We start from the raw sequence: 27,132 nt of genomic DNA on the forward strand, positions 1-27,132 counted from the left end.
ATGCCTATTGAGTCATAAAAGTTTATAGGTAAGATTAGAATAAGCACATTGATATTCCTAATAAGGAATGTAATTGAGTTTCCTGTGTATGGGAGTGGTGTTGATGATGAAACTGCTCTTCTGAACAGAATGACAGGTATCAAGATAATATAGCACACTTCAGAAATGAGTGTATGGTTGAGTTTGACCTTGACATTCTCATCACCTTAACATTTTGTATATTTCCATTTGTACTCATGACCTTGGCATACAGTGTTTTCACTGTTTAACTCAAGTATGAACTTAACATTTAGAATATTCCCAATCATACTCCAAGCATGACATTGACATTCGTTTTTTTTTCACTGCTGTACTCAAACATGACCTTAAAATTTGGTAAACACCCGTTGACCTTGACATTTGGCGTGTTCACCTTTGCTCTTTCAGTATGACCTAAGCATTTGGTATTTTTACATGTGTATTCTTAGTATCTTCTCTATTAAAGGATAATGAATTCAATAATTAAATATGTCTATTTTAAAGCATTAAGGGGATTTGTCCGAGGCATATAAAGGAATTCCTTACATTCGAATGGGGTTAAATATATTCAACAAAAAGCCAAAACAGCAACTTTTATTGAAACTATTTATTGCTATAAAATATACAAGCATGACATTTAGATTTACAATAAAAACTGCACCACAATTATTATAGTTATCGATAAATGAATGAATGGTTATTAAAACAAACTCTGGGTGAAAATGTCATCCATTTGTAAATATGTGACTTTGTTTCACGCTTTGTGTGATTCATCCAATATTAAATGTTGATAATGATGACACTTCCACTCAAATATAACATTTTTTTATTAAAACAAAAGAACACCTTAGAATTATTAAAGACTTTGTGAATGTTGTAAAGACATTAATTATTAAGAACATAAATAATGATTTTAAAATTTATCATTACAAACAAAACTGTCCGGTAAAAATTATATTAAAAATTTAATTAGTGAATGTCATGATTTTTTTCTCTACAATGAAAAGATATAAAATATTACAGCTGCCTTTATGCTAGCACTGGAGAACACATTATATATAATGGCAAACTTTCTTTGACAAATGTCAAATATCAAATATCATCATTTTTGTTAAAATATGGTTTCAAAACACTAACAAGAACAGGACTTGAACAAACTCCGTCCATGATGGTACTCAAGGAAAAAGAACTATTAAACAAAATGTTACAAAACAGTAAGGCAATTCTGTCTTGCATAGCAATTTTTCAATATTCCTGGTTTTGACAACATTCTAGTCTCCAATGTCTCATCACTCTTTCCAAATACTCTTCTCATCTCCAATCATCCTTTCCGAATACTCTTCAATCTCATTTTACCAATAGGCTCCAATCTCCCTTTTCTAATCTTTACACTGTTATCACCCCTAGACCCTCTTCAGCTTGAAGGTGTTGCAGATTTCTCCAGGAACGGCCTTGATCTTCGGGAGGAGAACCCTCTGGAACACGCTTAAGTCGTAGTCGAGAGCGCCTGTAAAATATCCAAAACCCATGACACAGGAAACTGCCAAATAGTCTTGTCATTTTCACACTTAAAACTGTCACCATTTGAAAGTTTGTCACTTGGTAATTAAAATGTTTTGTTTATAATTATACTTTATTTTAGTTAATCATGAAGACAGCTGTAGGCTGACGTGAATCACTCTCCAGTTTGTTCCGAGTGCAAACAACTACTGATCTGATATCAATATTGAGAGGCTAAGAATAAATGCCCTTAGTGGGACTACAACCTGAGACCGTTTTGGTAAGAGGCTGACACATTTACTACTTGACCAATCTCATACTTAATCATCTTTGAAACATAGTTTTTAGAATAGATTATTGTGAATATTAAATGGAATAAATGGCATATGCTTAAAAATTGCAGATAACTAAATCATACCAGTTATGTTTGTGATGGCTACAACATCGCTGACGAGTTCCATTACAATCATTCCTGTAGAGACTTGGGCCCAGTTCATGGCGAACCACACCCAATCCATGGATGTTGCGACCACACACAACTAAAACATACATGAACACATTTTGACAGATAAAACCTTTTTCAGCTTTAATCAATTAAATTACATACACAATGAAGACATATACAGATATTCTCCAATAATTAATCCGGACACTTATTCTCATTTGATTGAATTACTGATAAATTTGGGGTTTTAAAAAATTCATATTCAAACATTCAATAAACATACCAGTACATATACTGCCAATAATCATTAAGCGGTCAAGTTTAATCATTTTGTAGGTAATACTGGTCAAGTTTAATCATTTTGTAGGTAATACCGGTCAAGATAAATAATTTTGTAGGTTATATTATTTTATAACTATTTAGCAACATAGGGTGAAGTGAACATACCAGCCAATTAGCAGCAAGAACAGCCTCCTTATCGCCAGTTCGCAGGAAGTTTGGTACTCTTAGGAGGAGAAAGGAAGTCCCAATATTGATGGAACTTGCAGCTCGAGTGAGAAATATAAGCACGGAATCCACCTTCTCAAGGGACGGAAACTGTTGAGGGAAAAACACAACATAAATGACAAACAATGCAAACTGTTGAAACAGACACCCATCCTATTTTAAGGACCAAAATTTAGGGAGGAAACCATCTTTGTTGATTCAAAGGTCATAATGCACCAGTCATGGGGGCATGGTTACTACGTGGCTGGTTATTGATCAGACAGGATTGATTTTAGTTACTTCTATAATTAAAGGGCCATAACTCAGTAGCAAAATGGCAGGTTAACAAATTTGTTGAAGATATTATGGTAATATACATTCTGACCTTATTCTAACCTAATTTGGGGGTGATTGGACAAATGCTTTTTAAGTTATTGATTGGACAACATACTCGCTGCTGCCTGACTGCCTGCCAACGTTTCGCAGGTAAGAGTACAGTATGTCCCATTTTATAAATGTGCATATAAAAGTGACTCCTTATAAGTGATGGCTCTTGCAACATGCATGATAAACACAAGCAAGGAATCCACCTTCCTGGAGAAAAACATAGAATCAATGACAAGAATTAATGCCCTTATATTGATGGGATTTGCAACACGCATGAGAAACACTAGCACAAAATCCACCTTCTCAGGGGAAAGAAACTGGGCAAAAAAGGAATCGATGACAAAAAGGATGCCCCAATATTGATGGCACATGTGACAAGGATAAAGAACACTACCAGGAAATCCAACTTCTCCTGGGACAGATACTGGGGGAAAGCATAGAATAAATGACAAGAAATGACTCCCTAAAATTAATGGCCATTGCAACACATATGAGAAACAGTAGCACAGCTTTAACCTTCTGAATGGATGTAAACTATTAGGAGAAAAATCTTGGAATATATGTGTTTTACCTGAACTTGCAACTTAACCAAACGAGTGACCGTACAGGCATCGTCTTTATAACAAGCTTATCATACAATTTATTTTTTATCAAATTCATAATGAACATGTATACTTATTGTTTAGTCATCTTAAATAAAATTTAACGTGGATATGGCCAGTTAAACCTTGAGGTTATTTTGTGCCTTACTTACCATCATACGTACACACCAGCCTGGCATTGCGTACCCCACAACTGATACAAGGATCATGATGACAAACTGTAGGCGGATGTGGAAGTTTGCCCGTGATGATATTTCTCCGTATCCACCCCAGTCATTTGATCGGAACATGTGAAACAGGGTACCCACAGTGGTTAGCAGCATCATGTAGAACATCTGTGTTACTTCCTGTAAATATCAAAATATGCAAACATATAAATAAAGCCATCACCAATTTATATAAGTTTTGAAATATGAAGTACTACTCTTTATCAAAGCTAATTGCATTATACACAAGTGTAAGGCTGTTGTGCGCAGGTGTATTGAGAAAGGCTGTTGAATGTTGTATAAAGGTGCATTGAGAAAGGCTGTTGAATGATGTACACTTGTGTTTCGAGAAAGGCTGTTGAATGCTGTACACATGTGTATCGAGAAAGGCTGTTGAATGCTGTACACATGTGTATCGAGATAGGCTGTTGAATGCTGTACACATGTGTATCGAGAAAGGCTGTTGAATGCTGTACACATGTGTATCGAGATAGGCTGTTGAATGCTGTACACATGTGTATCGAGATAGGCTGTTGAATGCTGTACACATGTGTATCGAGATAGGCTGTTGAATGTTGTACACATGTGTATCGAGATAGGCTGTTGAATGTTGTACACATGTGTATTGAGATAGGCTGTTGAATGTTGTACACTTGTGTATTGAGATAGGCTGTTGAATGTTGTACACATGTGTATTGAGATAGGCTGTTGAATGTTGTACACTTGTGTATTGAGATAGGCTGTTGAATGTTGTACACGTGTGTATTGAGAAAGGCTGTTGAATGTTGTACACGTGTGTATTGAGAAAGGCTGTTGAATGTTGTACACGTGTGTATTGAGATAGGCTGTTGAATGTTGTACACGTGTGTATTGAGATAGGCTGTTGAATGTTGTACACGTGTGTATTGAGATAGGCTGTTGAATGTTGTACACATGTGTATTGAGATAGGCTGTTGAATGTTGTACACATGTGTATTGACAAAGGCTGTTGAATGTTGTACACATGTGTATTGAGAAAGGCTGTTGAATGTTGTACACATGTGTATTGAGATAGGGTGTTGAATGTTGTGCGCATAATGCGGCATGTGCATTGAGAAAGGCTGTTGAATGTTGTGCACTGGTGCATTTTTGAGCGCAGTTGCATTGAGAAAGGCTGTTAAATGTTATACAAGAAAACCTTACCTTCTCCTCAATTCTGGTTGGAACTTTCTTGCCTTTTGGATTGTGCGTCATGAGATAACCACAGGCCAGGAACTTGCAAAGCATAGCCTGTAAGACAACTGATTGCAAATGAAACATGATCAAGCATACATATATGTACTTAAAGATAAAGGTATCAGGTGTTAATCTGAGCAAAAGTCAAAAACTTTTGTTTGTCAAACAATTCTTAACGTAATAAAAATGGTCCACAAGCCCCAAGCAGAACTGTGGTTGTACAAAAATCTGTTGCATAACATTTTTGTAAATTTCGGGCTTTGACCCTGTCATTTTCATTATAGTATTAAAGTTATACGAACATAAAGAGTTTTCAAACTTTATTTTTTTTCTCATTGACTACTGTATAAATTATGTTACAACATACCACGCAGCAGGAGAGGAGAAAGCTAGTCTGTACGGTGGAGTCAGTGCTGTTTCTCAGGAGGAAGTACTGCAACATCCAGAACATCCCCATCATACCCAGACTCCGGCCCAGAAAAATGTGAGTTCCGTCTATTGGCCCCGTTACCTGCAGAATAGTTATCAACTTATGGGATTAACATCTGTATTTATAGGCAAACAAAATTAACTACAAAAACTTGAGGAACTGTACAACTGGTTTTGGCCTTGATCCTGTCTCGTGCAAGATATGCACCAAATTTTGTTTGAAAACCTTTTTGTAGTTTTGAGTTTTGGCCAAAGCTGAAGCTTTTAACAATGATGCCACTGAAAACACGAAGGCTATGACAAAATTTGCAGAGGAGACTGCATGTTACAGCAGAAGGAAACTCAAGAGAATTACCAAGTATGGTCAGCATGGTTATGAATCGGCAAAACAGTTAGTGCAGTCGAAAAATTCAAGCATTTGTTTGATCAAGCATGATACAGGGTTGTCCAAATAATACGCGGACAGATTGTTTTACATTATCTTTTTATAATATCCAGATAAAAACAAGCTAAGCCTAAAGTACACTTAAAGGTTATTTCATATCAGTTCCTTGCGTTATTTGACAAACCTGTTTAGACATTTAGGGATTAGAATCATGTTTTGATTGTCTTTTATTTTAGACTAGGCCCAGGGCCACTATAAGGTAAGATCTTTCTTTTAAATATATGCAAGGTGCATGTATTTAAACATAAGCTCGTAAAGCGACAGTAGTCTGTAGGCACAGTCGGTCATATCAATGCATTTCATAAAAAAATTCATAGTTTCTCACAACATACCCATAGTGACAGTGCTGTCTCCGGACATATCAAAAATACACCCGCATTGATCAATCCGAAACAGTGAATGCAATCGAACCAAACTCGCTTGCCCTGGGTGATCAGAACCAAAAACACAACGCTCGCTATGATCTCGAACAGTTTCGACTTTGTGACATCAACGAGGTCATCTTTAGCTTCCGTCAGCCAATCAACAACTGTTTTATTGTACATCTTCTGAAATAAGTTAAGAGATTTATGGGGAAGTTAACAATATTTTGATTTTGGCGGATGTTTTGATTTTGAAGAGTGACGCGCAGGTTTGTAGGTCACAAATGCGCCACCTATAGGGATGGTATAGTTAAAAATATATTATGATATTCATGCCGATCGAATCAATATAAGGATGATGATGAAGATGATGATGATGATGATGATGATGATGATGATGATGATGATGATGATGATGATGATGATGATGATATGTATGTATTTATTTCTTTAGACCTTGCGGTCAAGGATAACACGTGAAAGTGCAAGCACTCATTTCCAACGGGGTCCTTTGTTTTTGCTGAAGCACGCGGAAGAGACAGTGGTGGGATACAAGAAGGGCCGGGTGCGATGCACTAGCACTTTTTCGAAGAGACCCCTTGGTTCTATTACGTGCTCGGTGTAAATCACCGATACACGGGATACAACTTTCCTGGGTTAAACCAGTACTGAGTACACCACTTTTCCAAGCACTATACAGTACCCTTTAAATGCCAAGCGCCAGGCAAAGGAGCTACTTGTACCAACTTTTAACGTCTTTCGGTATGACGCGGCCAGGAATCCAACCCTCGACCTCCCGCTCCGTATGCGGATGTCAACCACTGTGATGATGATGATGATGATGATGATGATGATGATGATGATGATGATGATGATGATGATGATGATGACGACGACGACGACGACGACGACGACGACGACGACGACGATGACGATGATGATGATGATGATGATGAAATTTACGCCGTGGGCATGACTGAGTTGCGGGCGATGGCGTCACTCGAAACACGTCACTTTATTAGTTGGTGGAGGACTAAGCCACATTTTGTTAGTTCGGTGGTGGACTAAGCAACATTTTGTTAGTTCGGTGGAGGACTAAGCCACATTTTGTTAGTTCGGTGGAGGACTTAGCCACATTTTGTTAGTTCGGTGGAGGACTAAGCCACATTTTGTTAGTTCGGTGGAGGACTTAGCCACATTTTGTTAGTTCGGTGGAGGACTAAGCCACATTTTGTTAGTTCGGTGGTGGACTAAGCCACATTTTGTTAGTTCGGTGGAGGACTAAGCCACATTTTGTTAGTTCGGTGGTGGACTAAGCCACATTTTGTTAGTTCGGTGGAGGACTAAGCCACATTTTGTTAGTTCGGTGGTGGACTAAGCCACATTTTGTTAGTTCGGTGGTGGACTAAGCCACAATAAAGAGCTTTCATTCAGGTTAACATTTGATATTGATCCATGACTCAACTTTTTTATCATTAGGTCAATTTTATGTTTCCCTGTATCAGTTTTCCCACGTGCGGCAAACATAAAACAAATCGTAAAAGAGACGCCTGCAGTTATATGAATAAGTGGATTCAGTTCACAGCCGCTTTTCCTTTTATATGTATCTACAAAATATCATTATACATAATATATTTACATTTTTTTGTTTTCTTTTTTTCTTTTTGAGACTTCAATGAAGTCCCTTTTATTTTCCCCGAAACATATGTGCTACCAGGGATCGGGGCAACACTTACAATTATACATAACAAATATAATCAATCAGTGTTTCAACAAAGGAAGTGTTTCAAAGAAATATAGTAGATATACATATATATAATTTTATTATATATATAAATATATATGCTATGTCAGTATGATGACCTGTGCATGTAATTCGGTATAGTGGATTGCCGTATACTGTATAGGCTGTATACACAAAAGCTAAAAAAAAAATGCACAACAGAGAGACTAAATTTGGCGATCACACTACAGTTTATAACATAACACAATTCATTCGCAGTATTTAGAATACAACCTACATTTTACGCCAATGAAATTGCAGAAAAACAACCATTAAATAGTATACTTAATCATTAAGAATTTCAACTTTCCCGCGTGTTATTATTCGATACACACTCCCTGCGTCAGGTTTTGCCTTGACAATGTATTAGCCAATGAGGTTGTATTTTAAATCAGTTAGATGACATGAAGTGAATTCTTAATAATTATGAAGGACTCGTTCGCTACGCTCACTCCGCCCATTCTTAATGATTAAGAATTTACTTCATGTCATCTAACTATTACATAGCAATCTTAATCTGTAAATATGACCCTAATATAACACTCAATGGTAGCGTCAGTGCTACATTCTATCTTATCAATTTAAATAAAATATATAATGTTTAAAACATCATACTCTTGTGAGAGAGCAACAACAACGTGACTACACGTGTGAACGACCACGTATATATGAACACAACAAAACGCATATTTTTGATGTTTCCTTTCTTAAAGGTAACCGAATTAAAACAAATCTTTCACCGCACGCCACTTGATTTCGGCTACCATGCATTGTGTTTTTTGTTTGTCATTCTCGATGCTGTACATTTTGTAAATACTCAAAAACAAATCTGGAATCGGCGATACAGACGGCCACACAGTCATATTGTATAACTTTAAAACAATATTGACACGACTAGTTGCAAGTGGTTCCGTTTACCGACCAATTTTGAATGTAGGAGTTAACATTTTAGATTCTGAATAAGGTCAAGGAAATAATAGATTATAAAAAAATAACTATTTCCTTGGTCTTATTTATACAAGACCATCCTCGGCAGCCCAGCGTATCATAACCTATCATATAGGTAATGATACGCTGGGGTGCCGAGGATGATACAAGACTACAACCAATGAAAACAGGTTCCCGTGACAATTTATAGCCTTAAATAATGCTGGGAGAAACACGGGTAACTGTACACGCTCCTACCTCTCTTATACTTATGACTGAGAAAGGCCGCAATGTCCCGTGCCTCTCGTCAAACTACCACAGCCCCCCGAGTACAGCCTGGACACCCTTATAAACCAAACCTAGCCCTTATCACGATATTTAGGCCTAAAAAAAAATATGTCTGTTTCCTGTAACATGCTGAAAAAAAGATGGGTCGGTAGGTAGGGATTTTTTGTTTTTTTGTTTGTTTTTTTTTAAATGTCAGAATGATCCAATATTCAAGTTTATTTCAGGTGAATTATTTTAATAAGAATTCAGTGTGATATATAGATTCAATCTTTCTGCCACTTATAAGCTAAAACTGCTAGCTTGACAGCCATCAAAACATAAAATACATCATCATTGTAATAAATCAAGACTAAGTGATTTTTTCACATCTATATAATATATAGGTGAAGCTTGACAAAGAAACAGCATTGTTTATCAGTTATTTTTAGCCATGGTACATGTATTTCAGTTGTAGAATGCATCCTGTTGAAGGGCAAGCCATGGGTTCGACTCCCAGCGGTGGCAACATTATGTGCAATTTTGAGCATTGTCAGTATGTTCACCAGGGAAGCAGTTCATCTTTAGACTTTGAAAATATAACCCAGTGAAAGAGTGAATCAAAGAACATTTAGACAATTTATTTTTGGCATATGTTTTAAACAAAACTTTCAAAATGCATACATTTTCTAATAATAAAACATGATATTATTGCACAGACTATTTTAAGATAGACTGTGTAATAATATCAAGTTGTATTACAATTAAATGTACATGACAACTATTATAAAATAAAATGCTGTTACAACAAGAACAGGCAAGAATCTCCACAAAACATAATTTTATATAAATCAATACTTCGATTGATAAATGACTAGAATCAATGACTAAACCATTTAACTCTTAGAGGCTGTCAGAATTGTACAGATCTTTGGGACCAGTGTAGCCCCATGGTCTACGCTGTTCACTGCTTGGACACTTAAACCTTACCTGCTGACTCGACAGCGAACAGGGTAAAATAACAGATTGTACTGGAATATGTTTAAATAGCCTAAAATCAGTATCAAAAAAGCTTAGACTGACTAATAAAAAGTAATACCATTTTCTTTTTTAAACAGTAAAACAGCAAAACTAGTACACGTACAGTACCTTAAATAGTTTTCACAACCTATTTTTTTTTTAACAATTTTCAGTGTTTTAAAAAGATCTGCTGTATTAGATCCACTGTTCATTCTGTAAAAATCTCAAGCACGATAATCAATGTAACTTTCAATAGAATACCCTGTTGTTTTTTCCTTTTCTGGACTACGGGGGTTAAAACATTCCCAGAGTCAAAACTTGGTAAAATATGTTCTGACTCTGACGAACATATTATTTAGTTAATGCATCTTCGTTATGTAATCCAGTGCATCCTTGTCAAATTCCAATATGCACCAGCGATTGTTTAGTTGCAACGACATCTTTCTTACTTTAACTTTCACTTTCAGGTTTATCTTTTTTTCCGGAAGTAAACAAAAACATTTAACGTTCCTATTGCCAGTATTGCAACATCGTATTTTTCATAAATGGCAAAACCATAACAGTTTTGTTATAGAACCACGGACCTATAAACCAGGTCCGTGATAGAACTAAACTATAACACTGACAACGATCTACGTAGTTCTCCTTTCACTTTCATTAAAATTGACAGGAAGTTGGCGTGCTCCTGTTTTCCGTGCTTTTTAGACCATGTGGTATGAAAAATGTTTATTTTTCTGTTAACTCATTAAAAACTTATAAGAATATTTTTTAATTAACTGGAGAAATAATAAAAAAAACTTAAAATAAATGAACAAAATATATCCTAGCATTGTTGTTTTTCAAAACCATTGCACTTAGCGAAAAAGAGGAAGGTATCCGTTAATTTGCATAATGGGCGGAGTTAATATTACGTCATTGAGTTTGAGTGCTGCTAATTGACAAGGTTACCGATCAGATTCCAGATCGATAATCACTTGTCACTTCGGGTGTAAATTGCTCTTGCGGGTTAAACAAACATTCAGATCATGCATTGAGGCTCCTTTCAGATGATACCGACTCTCACACCGAAATATCCCGTGTCAAAACTGATGCATATTACAAATGGATGATGCGTTGATTTCGGGTCATTTACGATTCCTGTGCGTCAAAACCCGGGAGATCGGGTCAATTGAAAGCCCTGCAGTTTAATGTCACAGCCATTAAGGTTTTTGCCATTGTTTCAACTTGCCAAACAGGAAACGTTTGTAACTATGCAACGATTCGGACACTACCAAAATACTTAAATTATCGTTGTCATCATAGGCCAGAGATCGCTAAAAATCTGACTTTTCGAATTTTGGGGCATAAAAAAATTGCGGTCGGCGGTAAAAAATTACGGTCGGTCGGGTTACAGGAAACAGACATATTTTTTTTAGGCCTTAATAGTTTCAGCACGAAGTGGTGTACATAACGCTGGTTCGTGGTAAAATATCATCCATTCCATTCGGCTGCGATTATCATTGGATAAGATTGGCTCCGAGCCTCCCTTTGGGACGATGCCTTGCGGCCGAACCAAGATGACACACACAAACCTCTGTCGGCCCTCAATTTGTTAAACCCAGGCTGACTCTTTTCTCGTTGGCGTAATGTTTCGATGTTTTTCGTCGTTACACATCGAATACTTTTTGGGGATTTCATTACCCTCTTAGTGTTTATACTAAATTTAAGTAAGGATGAGGCCCGGTTTATGTTTAAACTTTGGGCTACTGAGCTTGTTTCTGTAGTTTTTCACATAAGTATTCTAAATTCCTGGTTAAAATTTTTAGACAGACCTTAGCCCCTATTTTGGTCTTAATTGGATCTAATATTAATTTAAACTACCGCGTATGTATTACGAACATGCCTCTCAATGGGAATTGAATTCAGAAATGAAAAAAAATGTTATCGAAAAGCTGAATGTTTTTGCATGTTTTTTTGTATAAATTTGGCTACAACTTACTTGGAAAAAATCGTTATAAGCTAGGGAGTCGAAATTGGTCCTTATACCTTCGACCACAATCTGATATAGTCTGTGAATTTAAAAACAGCTTTTCATCAAATGTGGAAATTGTGAAAATCATTGTTTGAAAGTTTAAATTCATCATCTCAGAAAAATCAATAAACAAAGTAAAAATGAAATAAAACAACCGTCGAAAAAAACAACACCAACCAAGAAATTTACATAGAAAAGGTGTGAAATTCGATCGATTTCTTTCACCGACAACATTTTATACCACGTCATTTTGTGCACGTGATTTGATGAAAGTTCAAAATGGCGGACAGCACTACAGGTATTTCTCATTTTTTCTAGGACTTTTCATTTATTATGTTATATTAAAGCACAACTCTACAAGATTTTGTTTTTATTTAACTGCAAATATCCCTTTTTTATCTGACTACAAAGCTAGAGAAGCGTTTTGTTCAAAATTTGGTGACTGGTTGAATAAAGATTGGTCTGAAAATGAAATGATCTGGAGACAAAGTTTGTTTATATGCCATTATCATATGATTATGGTTAACATGTACGTTTACAAAAGGCAGTAACCTATGACTCTGTTTAGCTTGCAAAAAAGCAAAACATTAAAAGTCAATAACAAAGGCATGGAAGCCACAACTACTTTGAGCTGCGGCTTATTTTAGCAGCTGATCATAGCCAGATTTTAACCAGGATTTACCTCAGTCCCTGACTCAAAATTTTCAGGCAACACAAAGCTTTCCTAGGCAGTGTCAGTGGAACCTTGTGCAGATGACTTAATTTAAGTATTTATCATCTAAAACACCGATCATAATGAAACTTAAAAGAGAATGACAATATTTGTAGGGTTGGTTGTGAGTTAAATCAACTCAGTAGTTCAATTTACAACAAAGTTTTTCTTCTTTAAAAATTGTATCATAAATGGTTCAACTAGGATGGATGCTCAGAACAGCAACACATCCAGTTTGGAAAATTTTAGTCAAGCAAGCTAATATGAGACCCCTAATGACTCACTCGGCGTCTTGGGGCTGAAAACAACAACATTCATTGAGTATACACCAAATGTTCAGAAAGCTTGACATTGTATCTGTGTGATAATAGGTTGTATTTTCAGGAAGATACCCTTTGATCCTTCTAACGTATATGTTGTATTTTTAGGACCCAATCCCTTTGAAAAACTCCGATCCCCCCTGGAAGTGGGAGGAGAGAAATTCAGCTTTTACAGCCTACCTGGTTTGAAAGACAAGCGTTATGGTAGGTACAAGTAGAAGTACATCATACTTGTGATGGGATTAGAGCTACAGATAACTTTCTACTGAAACTGTATGGTATGATAATGTAATTTTGTAGTGTAATGTACACCTTGTTCTAATTCAGTAAAGTGTAAAAGTGATTGTTAAAGTCTACTGGCACATTGAAGTGCAATAACATGTATTTTACATACAAAATAGGCTTGATCATAAAAGCATAACTTAATCGATTAAAAACACTGGACAGCGCTTCCTTCCCTTTGCATTATAAATACAGCGTTGGTCAAGGAAAACACTGTGTAGGAGTTGAAGTGATTCAACAAAAACAATTGTTCTGAAAGCTGTCATAAATTGATCATGGTAACAGTACACCCTTTTATCAATTTGTATTCAAACCAATACCAACAGATGTTTGATTTATATAGTAATTGACTCATTCAAGTCATCATTAATCAAACTTTATTATTTAACTTAAAAAAAATAAAATACTCCTGTAAAGTATCATTTGTAGAATCATGACGCAATATAACATATACTGTAAATGACTGGGTATAAGACGATAGGGGGTATTAGACGCAGGGGAAAAAATCTGTGAAAAGTCCGAGAAAAAAACTTTTATGTTTTTGGTTAAAAGACGCATAGAAAAATATCATACGGCATTTTCAGCCACCATGTTTGTTGACAGTGACAAAAAAATTTTTTTTGTGAAAATGGCGATGGTTATCTTTAAAACCATACAACCATACTGTCGAGAATGAAAAGTTATGTTATGCAAAAAATATTTTGACAGTGCCCAACTTTGCTTTTTTATATGTAAGTTTGATTATTGTTTAATTCAATTTATTATTCGAAATAATATTGAATACCGTAATTCACAAGGGTTCGGACACCATAAATTAATTATTTTTTTCGCTCTCCGAATACATAGAAAATTATCATTTTTACATTTTATTTACATGTTTGTTTAACCTGCCTTTTTTCTTCATGTTTGCTTTTTACCACTTATTAATTTATCCATAGTAATCAATGGTCATAAACTTATTTATTACGCCTTTAAGTGTAAATCCTTCATCAAGTTAATTAAAACACCATTTTATACATGCACTGAACTGAATAAACACATTCTATCGGCTTCAGATCAAAGAGTCACACTGTGTGACGTCACATAACTTACATTATACCACGAGGATCTCGTGGAGAGCATGGATATTGCTATGCAGGATTAATGTATAACTGTACGATTATTGCTTCATATAGTCTATAAGTGTGGTACAAGTTTGAAAGCTTATTGGCAGATCGTTTTACAAACATGCCATGTCGATGTTTTCTTAATCCCTTGATTGCCCTTGTTGTTTGTTTAATCCTCAAATAAATATATCACACTTCCTTTTCAACAGGCAATAAATCATTTAGGATGGGTAGTAACTAATTAAATTGTCACAGTGGTGTATACGGTTAGGTAAAGATAAAAATCAATAATATTCGTCTGTGAAACTTGGTAACTATGAAAGTTATGATTGATGTCCTTTGAGTGTCCGAAAATTAGGTACGCAAAATAAATTATTTTGGGAAATAATTATGGGTGTCCAAATATTTAGAGTGTCCAAACTCTTAGGTGAATTACGGTAACTTTAATTGAAAAATATTTTTGTTGAAATTATAAACGTCTTACGATATACCGTATCCCGATCTTCAACTGCCGTTTTAACCCGTATATGCTCGATCAATATGACGCGAGTAACATCCCTTTATACATAAATCTAAACAAACTCTCGGCTTGAAATTGACCTCAGAAAAAAAGTTCAAAAAATTGTTACTGGGTATTATACGCAGGCATTTTTTTTCATCAAAATCTGAAGGAAAAAGGTGCGTCTAATACCCAGTCATTTACGGTATCTGAATTTGTGATATGATTGTGCAATGTAATAAATAATATTTTATTTTTTCATTCAATATGTTGGATCAAATTTTAAATATATATGATGTTCAATGGTTGAATGAAACATAATTGTTAGTTTTTTAGCAATATTTATCCTTTTAGTAATTTCCAATTTGAATGTTGATTATGGTTGTCTATTTTGCTTGATTATCAATTATGAAATTTGTTCTAATATCCAACACTAGTACATTATACAGTGTCCTGCTTCTTAACGGTAAATCGTTTTGGGAACTAAAGTAAGTCCCATCACTCACTTTTGCCCAAGGAAATGAAACATTAGGCCATAGAATTTCAAAACCTGGCCGGAAATTGAAGTGCTATTGAAAATAAATATTTTTCTCATATAAGTATTATATTTTTTTAGTTCCATACATCCGGAAGATTGATCTTATCCCTGTAACTGTTATATATTTTTTGACTGAGATCATTTGTTATTTTAATTATTAAGCCTAGAAAATCATCTTTCTTTATTTGATTTTTTTTGTTTTAAGTTTTTATACATTAAATGTAATTCATAATGTATGGGTGACATTTATTAGGGTTTAATGTGTAGAGAAAGGCTGTGTAAAAAGTATGCCAAAAATATAGTATTGTATATTTTTTTGGCCCTGAAATATTGCAAAATAGGTAATCACATATTTGATTTCAGTTGAAATGAAAAACAAAATCACAAACTGCAATAAATTTGTTAAAGTGACACTCTTTTTCAAAATCAATACTTACACATGTATAACAAACATAATTTTTGAGTGGTGATAAACCTTTAACTACTTTCTAAATATTGCATTTTATGGAAAATAATTATTACTGATAACAAGATTGTAACCATGTATTTAATAGCTGAAAACGCGCAAATATTAAAAGTTTGGTGAGTGTTAAAAGATTTACTGCGATCTGCTATCGTCTCCTGGTAGACATACCGTGTTTTTCTGCACCTTTATTTCATATTAAACTCGGTATTCTTCATAAAAAACATTGCTTTCGACATTTATTTTCATCCTTTTTGGTATATTAAAACAATTATATTACTTGTGGTAAATCTTATTTGGGAGTAAGAGTGCATCTTTAAGGATTATTATTTGTATTTAGGGATTGGTAAGAAATACCCTTTGAATTATACCAAAATTATATGGGGTCACTTTTAAGCATCAATATTTAATATTACGTTGAATGGATCGATAAAACGAAAATCATGTTTGAACATCAGATACCTTAATCATTCATGTTCAAACTCAGTATTTATGCCTGTTCAAGGCAGTGCCACTCCAGGTAGGAGAGTGGCTTAACATTTTAAATCAAGGGTATTTATTCCCGAAATATGTTTTCAGAAAAGCTGCCATACTCAATACGAGTCCTTCTTGAGTCAGCTGTGCGGAACTGCGACAATTTCTATGTGAATGAGTCTGACGTTGAGAAAATACTCGATTGGGAGGTAAACCAGTCGCAGAATGCTGAAATTCCCTTCAAACCTTCCCGAGTCATTCTACAGGATTTCACGTAAGCTTTGCTTTAGAAAACAATCCTTGGTTTTTTGGTACTATCAAATGATGAAAGTTGCCTTTGGCTTTATATATTCTATTATGGCAAAAATATGACTCTGGCGTTATTTCTTCTTCTGTGACGAAAAAGTATGTGCATAGGAACACAAATAACCCACATTATACTGTATTCCTGGGGAGCAATAGCGACCGCTCAAACAAGTTTGTTTAATTTGTAATGCATTAATTATAAATGCCTTGGAAATGCAGATAAGTAGATCGTTAAGTGTGACATCACGGTCCAATAAATTAATTGACTTGATCACAAAAGCCAGTAACCGAAATACTTGGATATGATTGGCCTGTTTGAAGCTATGAATTTTAAGCTAGGGTTGACAAAATCCAGGTTGAATCCTGAATCAGACTATTGTACAGTTGGAAAGTTTTTGGTTTGTTGGAAATATGCATTTAAATAGTTAAAGTACCTTGAAATGGATATATATAGATTGTGTAAGCCACTTCACCTTGCATTTAGTCGAATCTCTCCTTCTCAAACTAAATTTTAAGGATTTTCAGCAGTGGAATTTCTGGAGTGGGATTTTCAGGAGTGGGATTTTCAAGGGTGGGAATTTCTGGAGTTGGGTTTTCAGGAGTGGGATTTTCTGGAGTGGGGTTTTCTGGGATGGGGTTTTCAGGAGTGGGATTTTCTGGAGTGGGGTTTTCTGGGATGGGGTTTTCAGGAGTGGGATTTTCTGGAGTGGGGTTTTCTGGGATGGGGTTTTCAGGAGTGGGGTTTTCTGGGGTGGGGTTTTCAGGGGTGGGATTTTCAGCAGTTGGAGGGATTTTCAGCAGTTGGAGGGATTTTCTGAAATAGGTTTTTCAGGAGTGCGATTTTTAGGAGTGCGATTTTCAGGAGTGGTATTTTCTGGAATGGGATTTTATGGAGCGAGATTTTCAGGAGTGGGATTTTTAAAGGGTGGGAATTTTTGGAATGGCATTTTCTGGATAGGGGTTTTCAGGAGTGGGATTTTCAGGTGTGAGATTTTCAGGATTGGGGTTTTCTGGAGTGGGATTTTTTGAAGTGGGGGTTTCAGGGGTGGGTTTTTTAGGGGTGGGTTTTTCAGGAGTGGAACTTTAAATCTGTAATCATCCCAGTATAAGCAAGCTTTAAGCATTTGAAAAAACTGATTATGTATCTTGAATGACTTCATATATAAGTCAGTCAATTGGAAAAGCGTTGTCTCTTATCCAGTTCATATGAATTTATGATATATGTCTCTTTAGCATGATATAAATCAGGAGTTGGTTGGGCAACTTGTTTGAACAAAACATTGGCTACACGTGCAAACATAGACATATGTAAAAGGTATAATGTTACATTGCTCCATATTGTGGACAGAAATATATTCCTTAATTTTAAACTTGACATTCAGATAAACCTCAAGCAATCATTTGAACTGTAGATAAGTATATAGAACAGTTGGGGTTTCAAAGTAATGACATTGTACGAACTATGTTTGAAATTTTTGTTTATGCTTAAATTGAATAGCATTTTTTTGTTTTAAATATTTTGTTTACAAGCTATGTTTTAAATGACTTGATACCCTCATTCTTTACATATAAAAGTTTGCAGTTTGATTTTAAAGAGACTTTCCTCCATTTAAAGGGGCATACTATAGTTCTACACATGATACATGCGCAAAAGAAATATATTAAATTTAATGCATTCATATGTTTAATTCATTTGACTTACAATACAAATGAATGATTAAAAAGGCACAGATATCAGCCTTTATTTTAGCCTTTCAGTTAATAGCTTCGTAGCCATGAATTGCCCAGGTGAAAAGCTCCAAAATATTGCTTATATTTTTTATCTGTACACAAATCATATGTTTTGTTTTGGCCAATAATCATTTAAGTTAATCTGCATTAAAATTAATACCTTTCTTTTGTGCATCTATCAAGGGTAAAATTATACTGTCTGAAAAACAAACATTATTTGATTATTTTATCTTTTCACTGATTTTGGCCAAAACAGTTCGGCAAGTTACATAAAAGTAAAATTATTTCATTTAGTTTATAAATAGGACCGTATGATGTATCATTTTAACAACTTAGAATGAAAGAGGTCAACAGTTATAACTTTATTTTCCCCTTATTAATTAGTGTAGTTTTAAGGAAATACTCCCTTAAAATACTGTACTCAAACTGGCATTTTATATATCTGTTGGACAGTTGGAGTCTCCGTGAAATCATTGGAGACATAGAGCTATCATGACAAGTTTTGCATCATTTGAAGCACCATTGTTTCACAAGAAAAAAATTTGGCATGAAATATATCAAAATATGATGATCATTTTGATTTGAGCTTTTGGTTGAAAAATAGGAATTATTAAAATACTTCTGACTTTTCAACACAATACCAGGATCAGGTCTTGTAAGTCTGATGAATAAATAATTATCAATTTGGTGTGGCCTCATTGTTATGTTTTTGTCTTAATAACTTGTGCATTTCCTGGATTCAAGGATCATTTTATTCTGCGTGACTTTATTGGTTGTTTTTTGTTAGAGAATTATACTAGAAAGATGAAGACTTGTTCCTATTCATGATGACCTGTTTCTATTACAATATGTTTCTACATTTATTTACCTGTTTCTGTTTATTGTATCAAATTTCCTTTATAGTGGAGTACCTGCAGTTGTGGACTTTGCCGCCATGAGGGATGCAGTACAGCGTTTAGGGGGTGATCCAGAGAAAATTAACCCTGTCTGCCCTGCCGATCTTGTAATAGACCATTCCATTCAAGTGGATGTTTCTAGGAGGTGAGTTATGATCCTTAATTTCGTAAATTTGTAGAAATAAGGTCCCACAATAAACCCTATCTCCCCCTCAAATCTTGTAATAGACGCATCTATTCAAGTGAATATTTCTAGGAGGTGAGTTGTGGTCCTTCATTTTGTAGATTTGTAGAAATAAGATCCCACAATAAACTCTGTCCCTCCTCAGATCTTGTTATAGATGCATCTATTCAAGTGGATGTTTCTAGGAGGTGAGTTGTGGTCTTTGAATATGTAGATTTGTAGAACTAAGGTCCCATGATAGACTCCGTCTCCTCCTTAATCTTGTAATAGATCAATCTATTCAAATGGATTTTTCAAGCAGATTTGTAGACCTTGATTTTAAAGATTGATATAAATTCCCCTGGATGTGAAGGGTAGTTCTTGAATTTATACAGTATTTTTTATAGATATATATAAGTTACGGTTTTAGGAAGGATATGCCATTGATTTTATACAATATTTTTAGAAATAAATTACCCTGATATTTTTTAAGACTATTTCTTTGTATTATTTCTTATAACTTATTTCCATTTTTTATCTTTATCATTTGATCATTAATTTTATATAGACTGTCGTAAACGAGACGATAGAAATCTGTACAGTCTAGAAGATATCTTTGTCCAACTGATTCTTGGTATATACATTTTAAGTGTTGAAAATAATGAATATGCTAGAAGAAGACATGTTTTTGTTTTTAAGTACATTCCCCATGTATACATCCAAATATGTACTCTAGAGCCAGAAGTTATAATCATATCAATTTCATTATAATCTGTGTTCTTTCTCTCTCAATATATATATATATATATATATATATATATATATGAATAAATGTAACAGGCGTCTTGCATAGTTACTTTTTAAGAAAAAAGGTTAGTTATTGGTACTGCCATTGCACAGTGCATGTATCAGCATCATCATCCTCATCCCCATCATCATCGTCAACATTATCATCATCGTCGTCTTCTTCATCATATTATTATCTTCATCAACATTGCCATCATCATCACCATCATCATCATTGTCCTCATCATTTTCATAATCATCCTCAACATCGTTATCATCATCATCATCATCATCATCATCATCATCATCATCCCCATCATCATCATCGTCAACATTATCATCATCATCGTCTTCATCATCATATCATTATCTTCATCAACATTGCCATCATCATCACCATCATCATCATTGTCCTCATCATTGTCATAATCATCCTCAACATCGTTATCATCATCATCATCATCATCATCATCATCATCATCATCATCATCATCACAATCATCATCATCACCATTATCATCATCATCATCATCACCGTCATCATCACCATCACCATCATCATCATCATCATCATCATCATCCTTTCCACCTTGTCTCCGTTCATAAAAAGAGTAATAAAGGTAATAAGAGTAATTATTCAAAACGTGGATGGCATACGATGGTCCACATGTACACGGATATATCTTCTTTAGTGTAGGTGGTAAGACGGTCAATTGTCTTTGCATGTAGTCATCTTTACATGAGTTGTACTGTGTGGATTACATAAGGCCTAGAAAAGCCATTGTTTGTTTCTGATTACACAACCTAGTCATACCAATTCCTTATTGATTTTTTTTTATCTCTTACTTGTATAATACTCCTCCTTCTGATAAGCATTAACATTCCTTATTTCCTACAGTATTATAACAGGAGTAATAGAGCATAATGACCTTATATTAAAAATGTACCATCAATTATAAAAACGCTATTATTAAAAAAGGTTACGGAAACAAGCAATGCTTTTGTCAGGCCTAAATCAAAGACAAATTGCCTTTTTTGTTTTCAGCATATTACTTAATACTCCCAACCCAGGAGGAGGTAAAGTTTCATGTAAAAGGTCACCTGCCACTAGTTCCTTGAAGGTGAAAGGTCAACCTACACCAAGTTGTGAAAAATGCCAAGGTCAAGGACCAATCTCAGATAAAGTGTGTCCATTTCATGGCCATATTACTACAGGGTTGGTACTTTCGTAAAAAACATTATGTTTTAAAGTTACAAAAAATTTGTATTTGGTTTACAAAGTTACAAAGTTTTTTAAAACTGATTTTCAAAATTTTCAAAGATTTTGAATTTGAATTTTTCTAAAGTGACAAATATTTTGAATTTGATATTCTAAAGTGGTCAATACTTTGAATGTGATTGAAAGTTTCGTGAGAATTGCATGTTTTATATTTTGAGAACATTATTTGCATCTTATCAAGAAGTTATTTTGTATTAAGAATCTGTTGGAGACAGAAGCCAATTAATTGTAATCTAAAATAACAAAAAAGTCAACAACAAAAATATTTTAAGGTCAATATTTTCATGTTACTCCATGTTCCAAATTAAAAATGAAGTTTTAATTCAAAATTCACTTTCTGGACTGACAAATCATATTTTGATTAAAACAAGCTCACCATACATTTGTGTTAGATGGGGACTTTTGCTCTCTCCAAATATTTACATTACAGATGGGTTCAAATATTTTTTCCCTCACTTTTTAAAAGATCTCAAATGGAGTATTTGTGTGCACATATTTACATTATATGTAATTTGGAAATATTCGTTTTGCCAATCCCAGCATTATTTTCAGAATTATTACTTTCTAAAAATTTATAAATAAAACATGCTTGAAAGTTTTACTGTACAATGTACATGGAAGAGTGAAACTCACTTTATCTGGGATAGGTTTTGATTCTTACAGTTATACATAGTGGGCCATGTTAACAACATACATATCATGTGATCACTTTTATGAGTCAATATTTCTAGTTGTAATGTCTATTTCAAAACATTCATCTTTATTTATTTACAAAGTCTTTAATTTTGCAAGTCAAACTTTCAGCCTGATTGGTAACACTCGCTAAACCTCTAACTGACATTCTTGATGTTACACTATATTGTGCTACTCTCACTCTCATTGATAAGTCATGATAACCCGACCTCTTACTTGCCCTATGTCCTCTTAAAGACTTGTAACTGTTATATTTCAGATTCAGCTTGTGTTTAACTTTCTTTCCAGCTTTACCAAATGCTTTTACAAGTTATTTTTTTCATTGACGACAGTGTGCTCAAAGTTTATTTTAATCATGATAAAAGATGAAAGTCTGTAGGCCAATAATTTGTTAAACATAAATATCTCTGGACTGTGAATGTTATTTTGACATAAGATTTTTAGCTAAACCAATAAATTAGTTTAATATCTTTAAGCTTAGTAAGTTATTTCAATCATTTCAATGTGTTTAGCTTATAAATATGCACTAACTCATTTTTTTTTTAATGTTTTAAGCTAATATATGAGCTAAATATGTTTATTATTTTCATGTTATAAATTTATTATGAGAACATTTAATTAATTAGTTCAATGTGTTTAGCTTATATGAGCTAAATCAATTAATTATTCTAATGTTTAAAGCTTATTAGAACGCTAATAAAGTGAATAATATCAATTTCTTTTCTTACCCAAATTGTGTTGAACTCCCCAGACCACGATGTTAAGTTATTGAATGTGAAGTCAGAAAACATTTTTGTGTAATTTGGGTTTATGGTTAGGTCATTTGTTTCCAAAGAAAACCAGTTGAGGTTTTGTCATAGCCTTGGTTTAAACATATTTTTTCATGAAAATATACAAGCGACAACATATATTACATTCCAAATATTTAAGAATTTGATCGAAAGCTAAAAGCTTATTAAGATCATCTTTTTCTGTAGAAAGCAGTTCAATATACTAATGTGGTTGTCTTTTAAGGATAAGTGCATTTATAAATAATACATCAAAATACATAATAAATGTATATATCGCAATGGAACTAAATACATGTCTTATATGTTAATGGAAAAAAACATATATGCAGATCCATGAAATTTATAATGTATAGAGTCATGGCCTTGTTGTTTTATTGCGCCGAAAAACATGACAATTACTAAAAACAAATGCATTTAAGATATTGGTATGAAACTCTGGCTTAAATATCTCTTCAATTATGCCCCTTGTCCAACTGAAATAGTCAGACAAGCATTTTCTCACCCTGCCAATCTCTCAATTCTGGACTTGTTCTAATTTCCAGTGCTGATTCCCTGGAGAAGAACCAGATGCTGGAGTTTGAAAGGAATAAGGAACGATTTGTGTTTCTGAAGGTTAGTATGCATGCTAATGTATTTTAATGTATTCTAATGTAAGAGATTGACAGTGGTCAGGTGGTAGAGGTGTGTGCCTCTTATCCAAGAGGTTGTGGATTCGATCCCGGTAAAGAAAAAAGTGGTCAATCGATACAGGTATCCACCTTTTACCCAAAAGGTTGTGGATTCAATCCCTACTAGGGTGAGAGTGGCCAAGTGGTACAGGTATCACCATGAGGAGACTTTTATAATAGTCTCTCAAAAAACACACACACTAGTATTGCTTTCTACCCAGGTAACGGACTCGAGAGTGATTCTATCAGCTGTCAGCTTTCATCAAAAATGAGCTTAAAGAAAAAGAAATTACTATTTACCCAAAACTAAAACATTATTTAAAAAAATACTGGTACCAAATGTGTATTTCTTTTCTTTTCCAGTGGGGAGCAAAAGCCTTGAAGAACATGTTGATAGTTCCACCCGGGTCAGGCATTGTGCACCAGGTGAACCTGGAGTACCTTGCCCGCGTTGTGTTTTCCGAGGGCGGACTTCTATACCCTGACTCCCTTGTAGGGACAGACTCCCATACCACCATGATCAACGGCCTTGGAATAGTGGGATGGGGTGAGTGTTACCAGCAGATAAAGTTTTCCGTAGTCTTATTTAAAGGGGCAAATATGAGGTTGATGCAATGTTGTTGTTTTTTATTTGAATGCATTATTATGTTACCCTCATTTTTAATGTTAAAAAATAAATTATGATTTTTGTATAGATAAAAAAAGAATCAGCTTTATTTTGGTGCTGTTTTAACTGAGGAATTGTGGCCATGTAGCTGTTAATTAAAAAAAACATGAATTTATGAAGACTAACATTTTTTATCTAAACAAATCATGTTTTTTTGTATTATTTTGATCATTAAAGTCAAATAAGTTAACAAAATTATGTAAAATAATATGTCTCAATGTAGGGCTTGTTTATAAAACAACTTTGAATCAACCTATACTGTGCCCTTTAAAATGAAACTGTATGACAGTCAGATCTTGGCAAATTTTGATTATCAGTTCCATGTATATGATATGTCAGGACAACTTATATGCAACAATAAAAGATGGTCTCGGAATTTTCAGCTGGGGTAATGTTTAAACAGTTTTGTACAGATTTAGATTAGCAGTTCTTATCTGCAGGAAAATGACACTTGGGTCTACTTTTACTCTCAGTAGTAATCAGTAATGGTGTGCATTGTGAGAACCTGCAGTGCTCCAGCCAGGATTTGAAAAGGGCAGGGTGGAGTTTTGAAAAGGGCAAGCTACATGAGTCGTGTAGGGGCGATTGGGGGTGGTTGTGGGAGGGGTCCACCCCTGTCACAAGGGTTTTTTTTTTTCTGGGGGGGGGGGGAGGTCTCACCCTAGAATTTGTTTTGTTTTCATACTCATTTTAAATCATTTTCCATGATTTTCAGACTTGAACAAAATGGGGCTTTTTCTCAAAATTTAGAAGGGTGTGTTTTAATATCAAAATTAAAATTTGTCTTATTGTCTGTGGTATAGTGTGATTGTACTTGACTGGAGTCTTCTTTAGTGCAATGTCACATATTTCTCCTAAAAATCATGTAACATGAAGAAAAAAACAAAGACAAACATTTGAAGCAATCAAATAAATAAATACACAAAAAACAAATATGTAAGGGACGAATCTTAATTTGGTACGTTCAGGATTGGGTACGAATGTTACATTCAGCCTGGCTGTTATTTAATTGTCTTTGGTAAAATAATGTTTAATATGCTCATGTTTTAGAATAAAATGACAATAAAAATCACTGCCCTTTCTTAAAAAGTCACTTATAAAACATAAAACATTGATAAAATAATTCCTAAATTCGGTCTGACAAAATGGCGGTTTCGGCGAATTTTGACAAGATCGTGGACATGATAGGTAAACACTAGATAAAGCATCAACATATTTTTGTGGGTTACAAAGAAATTTTCATCATCAATATTTTACAAATAAACTTTCAAAACTTTTACTGAATAAGTGATGTATTTGATTGTGTTAGCGCCACTTTTCCTGTGTTTATAAATCGGCAGAGACCGTCTGCTTCAAATCAACACTGTTTAAAATGGCGAGTCTCGTCTGTACAATACAATAAACAATTATTTAAAAATATTTAATTGTGCTTGACAACATTTTTCACCATCCCCTCACATTTTCTGTCGCATTTTACGAACTTTCATCATTGAATAAACGAGTTCTCAATGTATATTCTGATTGGCTGGTATTCAATAGCTCCGCCTCCTGCCGATGTTCCCTATTTGGCTTTTCCTAATTATCGGATTAAAAGATGACCGGTTATGAAAACACATGTCGTCTGCTTACTACACAAATACACAATTAGCTGTCATATGACTTGGACAAGGCACATGGGAAGATGGAAGGGCAGTACGGCATATTTTAAGCAGTCGGCAATGGGGCAGCATGGTGACACCTAGCGGGAACACTATTATCATAAATATTACGTAATTTGTCTCAATTATGACAGCGGCTGCTGATCTTTCATAATGATTTCAATAGTAAAAAGGGCACTTACGGGATAATTAGCGCTAATAGAGCATTTGTGAAAAGGGCACTACTCAAAAAAGGGGCAGGGCGGTAAGAAAAGGGGCACGGGCGCTGCGCCATTGAAAAACGGGCTAGCTGGAGCACTGACCTGTAAAAACAATAACAAAATGGTGATTGGAACAAAGATACATTGCATTAGGGATGATTTTGGCTGAACTGAGGGTGAAATTGAAGTTGTAAGTTAAATGGGACGTTCCAATCACATTTATCATGTATAGAGTGTATAGACACAGATTGTAGGTTGAGTCCATTTCCAAATGTATATCTTAACTGTTCCAGGTGTAGGGGGTATTGAAGTGGAGGCGGTCATGTTGATACAGTCAGTTTACATTGTATAATTGAACTGTTCCAGGTGTAGGGGGTATTGAAGCGGAGGCGGTCATGTTGGGTCAGTCCATTTCAATGGTGCTACCAGAAGTGGTCGGGTACAAGCTGACCAGCGTTCCACACCCTCTAACAACATCCACGGACATTGTCCTTACTATTACTAAGGTAAGACAATCAATCAAGTGTTGAATACACATAGCACCAAGCCTTACTAGTCAATCATGATATAATATTTTAATACTCAATATTTGTTTGCCAACTTTAATGCAACCATTGACTGCTGTAAGTGGGCAATATTTCAGCGATTTTGTTTAGCTTGTTTGCTTCTGAAGAATAAAGTGAGGTTTTTATCATAGAATTTTGTTTGTGTTGAAGTTTTGTATCGCTCAGTTTAATACATTACTTGGAAGCCCCTGAATAAACCTCATCCATATGACAAAATGACAAATTACACCTTTA

At 34.6% G+C, this 27,132-nt stretch overlaps 2 protein-coding genes across 3 annotated transcripts in view; one reads left to right on the forward strand and one right to left on the reverse strand.

The window, feature by feature from the left end:
• Positions 1–596: 596 nt before the first annotated feature.
• Positions 597–6,366, reverse strand: LOC128221256 (uncharacterized). The gene is made up of 7 exons (XM_052929795.1): positions 6,066–6,366; positions 5,227–5,370; positions 4,827–4,913; positions 3,591–3,785; positions 2,411–2,560; positions 1,937–2,057; positions 597–1,525 (listed from the first exon to the last, which is right to left on the reverse strand). The coding sequence occupies exons 1-7, from the start codon at positions 6,276–6,278 to the stop codon at positions 1,422–1,424; spliced, it is 1,014 nt and encodes a 337-aa protein (XP_052785755.1). The 5' UTR covers positions 6,279–6,366; the 3' UTR covers positions 597–1,421.
• A 5,955-nt stretch (positions 6,367–12,321) lies between these two features.
• The window catches only part of LOC128221958 (cytoplasmic aconitate hydratase-like), a 28,666-nt gene continuing 13,855 nt past the window's right edge, over positions 12,322–27,132 (forward strand). Inside the window, exons 1-8 of one of the 2 annotated variants that reach the window (XM_052930675.1) lie at positions 12,322–12,398; positions 13,241–13,336; positions 16,600–16,768; positions 19,435–19,572; positions 21,422–21,592; positions 23,682–23,751; positions 24,171–24,354; positions 26,699–26,838. In XM_052930675.1, coding sequence (XP_052786635.1) covers positions 12,380–12,398; positions 13,241–13,336; positions 16,600–16,768; positions 19,435–19,572; positions 21,422–21,592; positions 23,682–23,751; positions 24,171–24,354; positions 26,699–26,838 — 987 coding nt within the window. In that variant the 5' untranslated portion in view covers positions 12,322–12,379. The remainder of the gene's footprint in view (positions 12,399–13,240; positions 13,337–16,599; positions 16,769–19,434; positions 19,573–21,421; positions 21,593–23,681; positions 23,752–24,170; positions 24,355–26,698; positions 26,839–27,132) is intronic. The other variant, XM_052930676.1, reaches the window with a different exon arrangement.

This window comes from Mya arenaria, chromosome 16, assembly GCF_026914265.1.
Source record: "Mya arenaria isolate MELC-2E11 chromosome 16, ASM2691426v1".
NCBI classification, from domain to species: Eukaryota; Metazoa; Mollusca; class Bivalvia; order Myida; family Myidae; genus Mya; species Mya arenaria.

Coding starts and splice junctions, on each gene's coding strand:
- LOC128221256 (XM_052929795.1), bottom strand. CDS start 6,278: ATGTACAATAAAACAGTTGTTGATTGGCTGACGGAAGCTAAAGATGAC. Junction 2,561..3,590: donor GCTGGTGTGTACGTATGATG/GTAAGTAAGGCA, acceptor TTCCCTCAACAG/TTTCCGTCCCTTGAGAAGGT. Junction 2,058..2,410: donor TTCTTGCTGCTAATTGGCTG/GTATGTTCACTT, acceptor TGTATGTTTTAG/TTGTGTGTGGTCGCAACATC.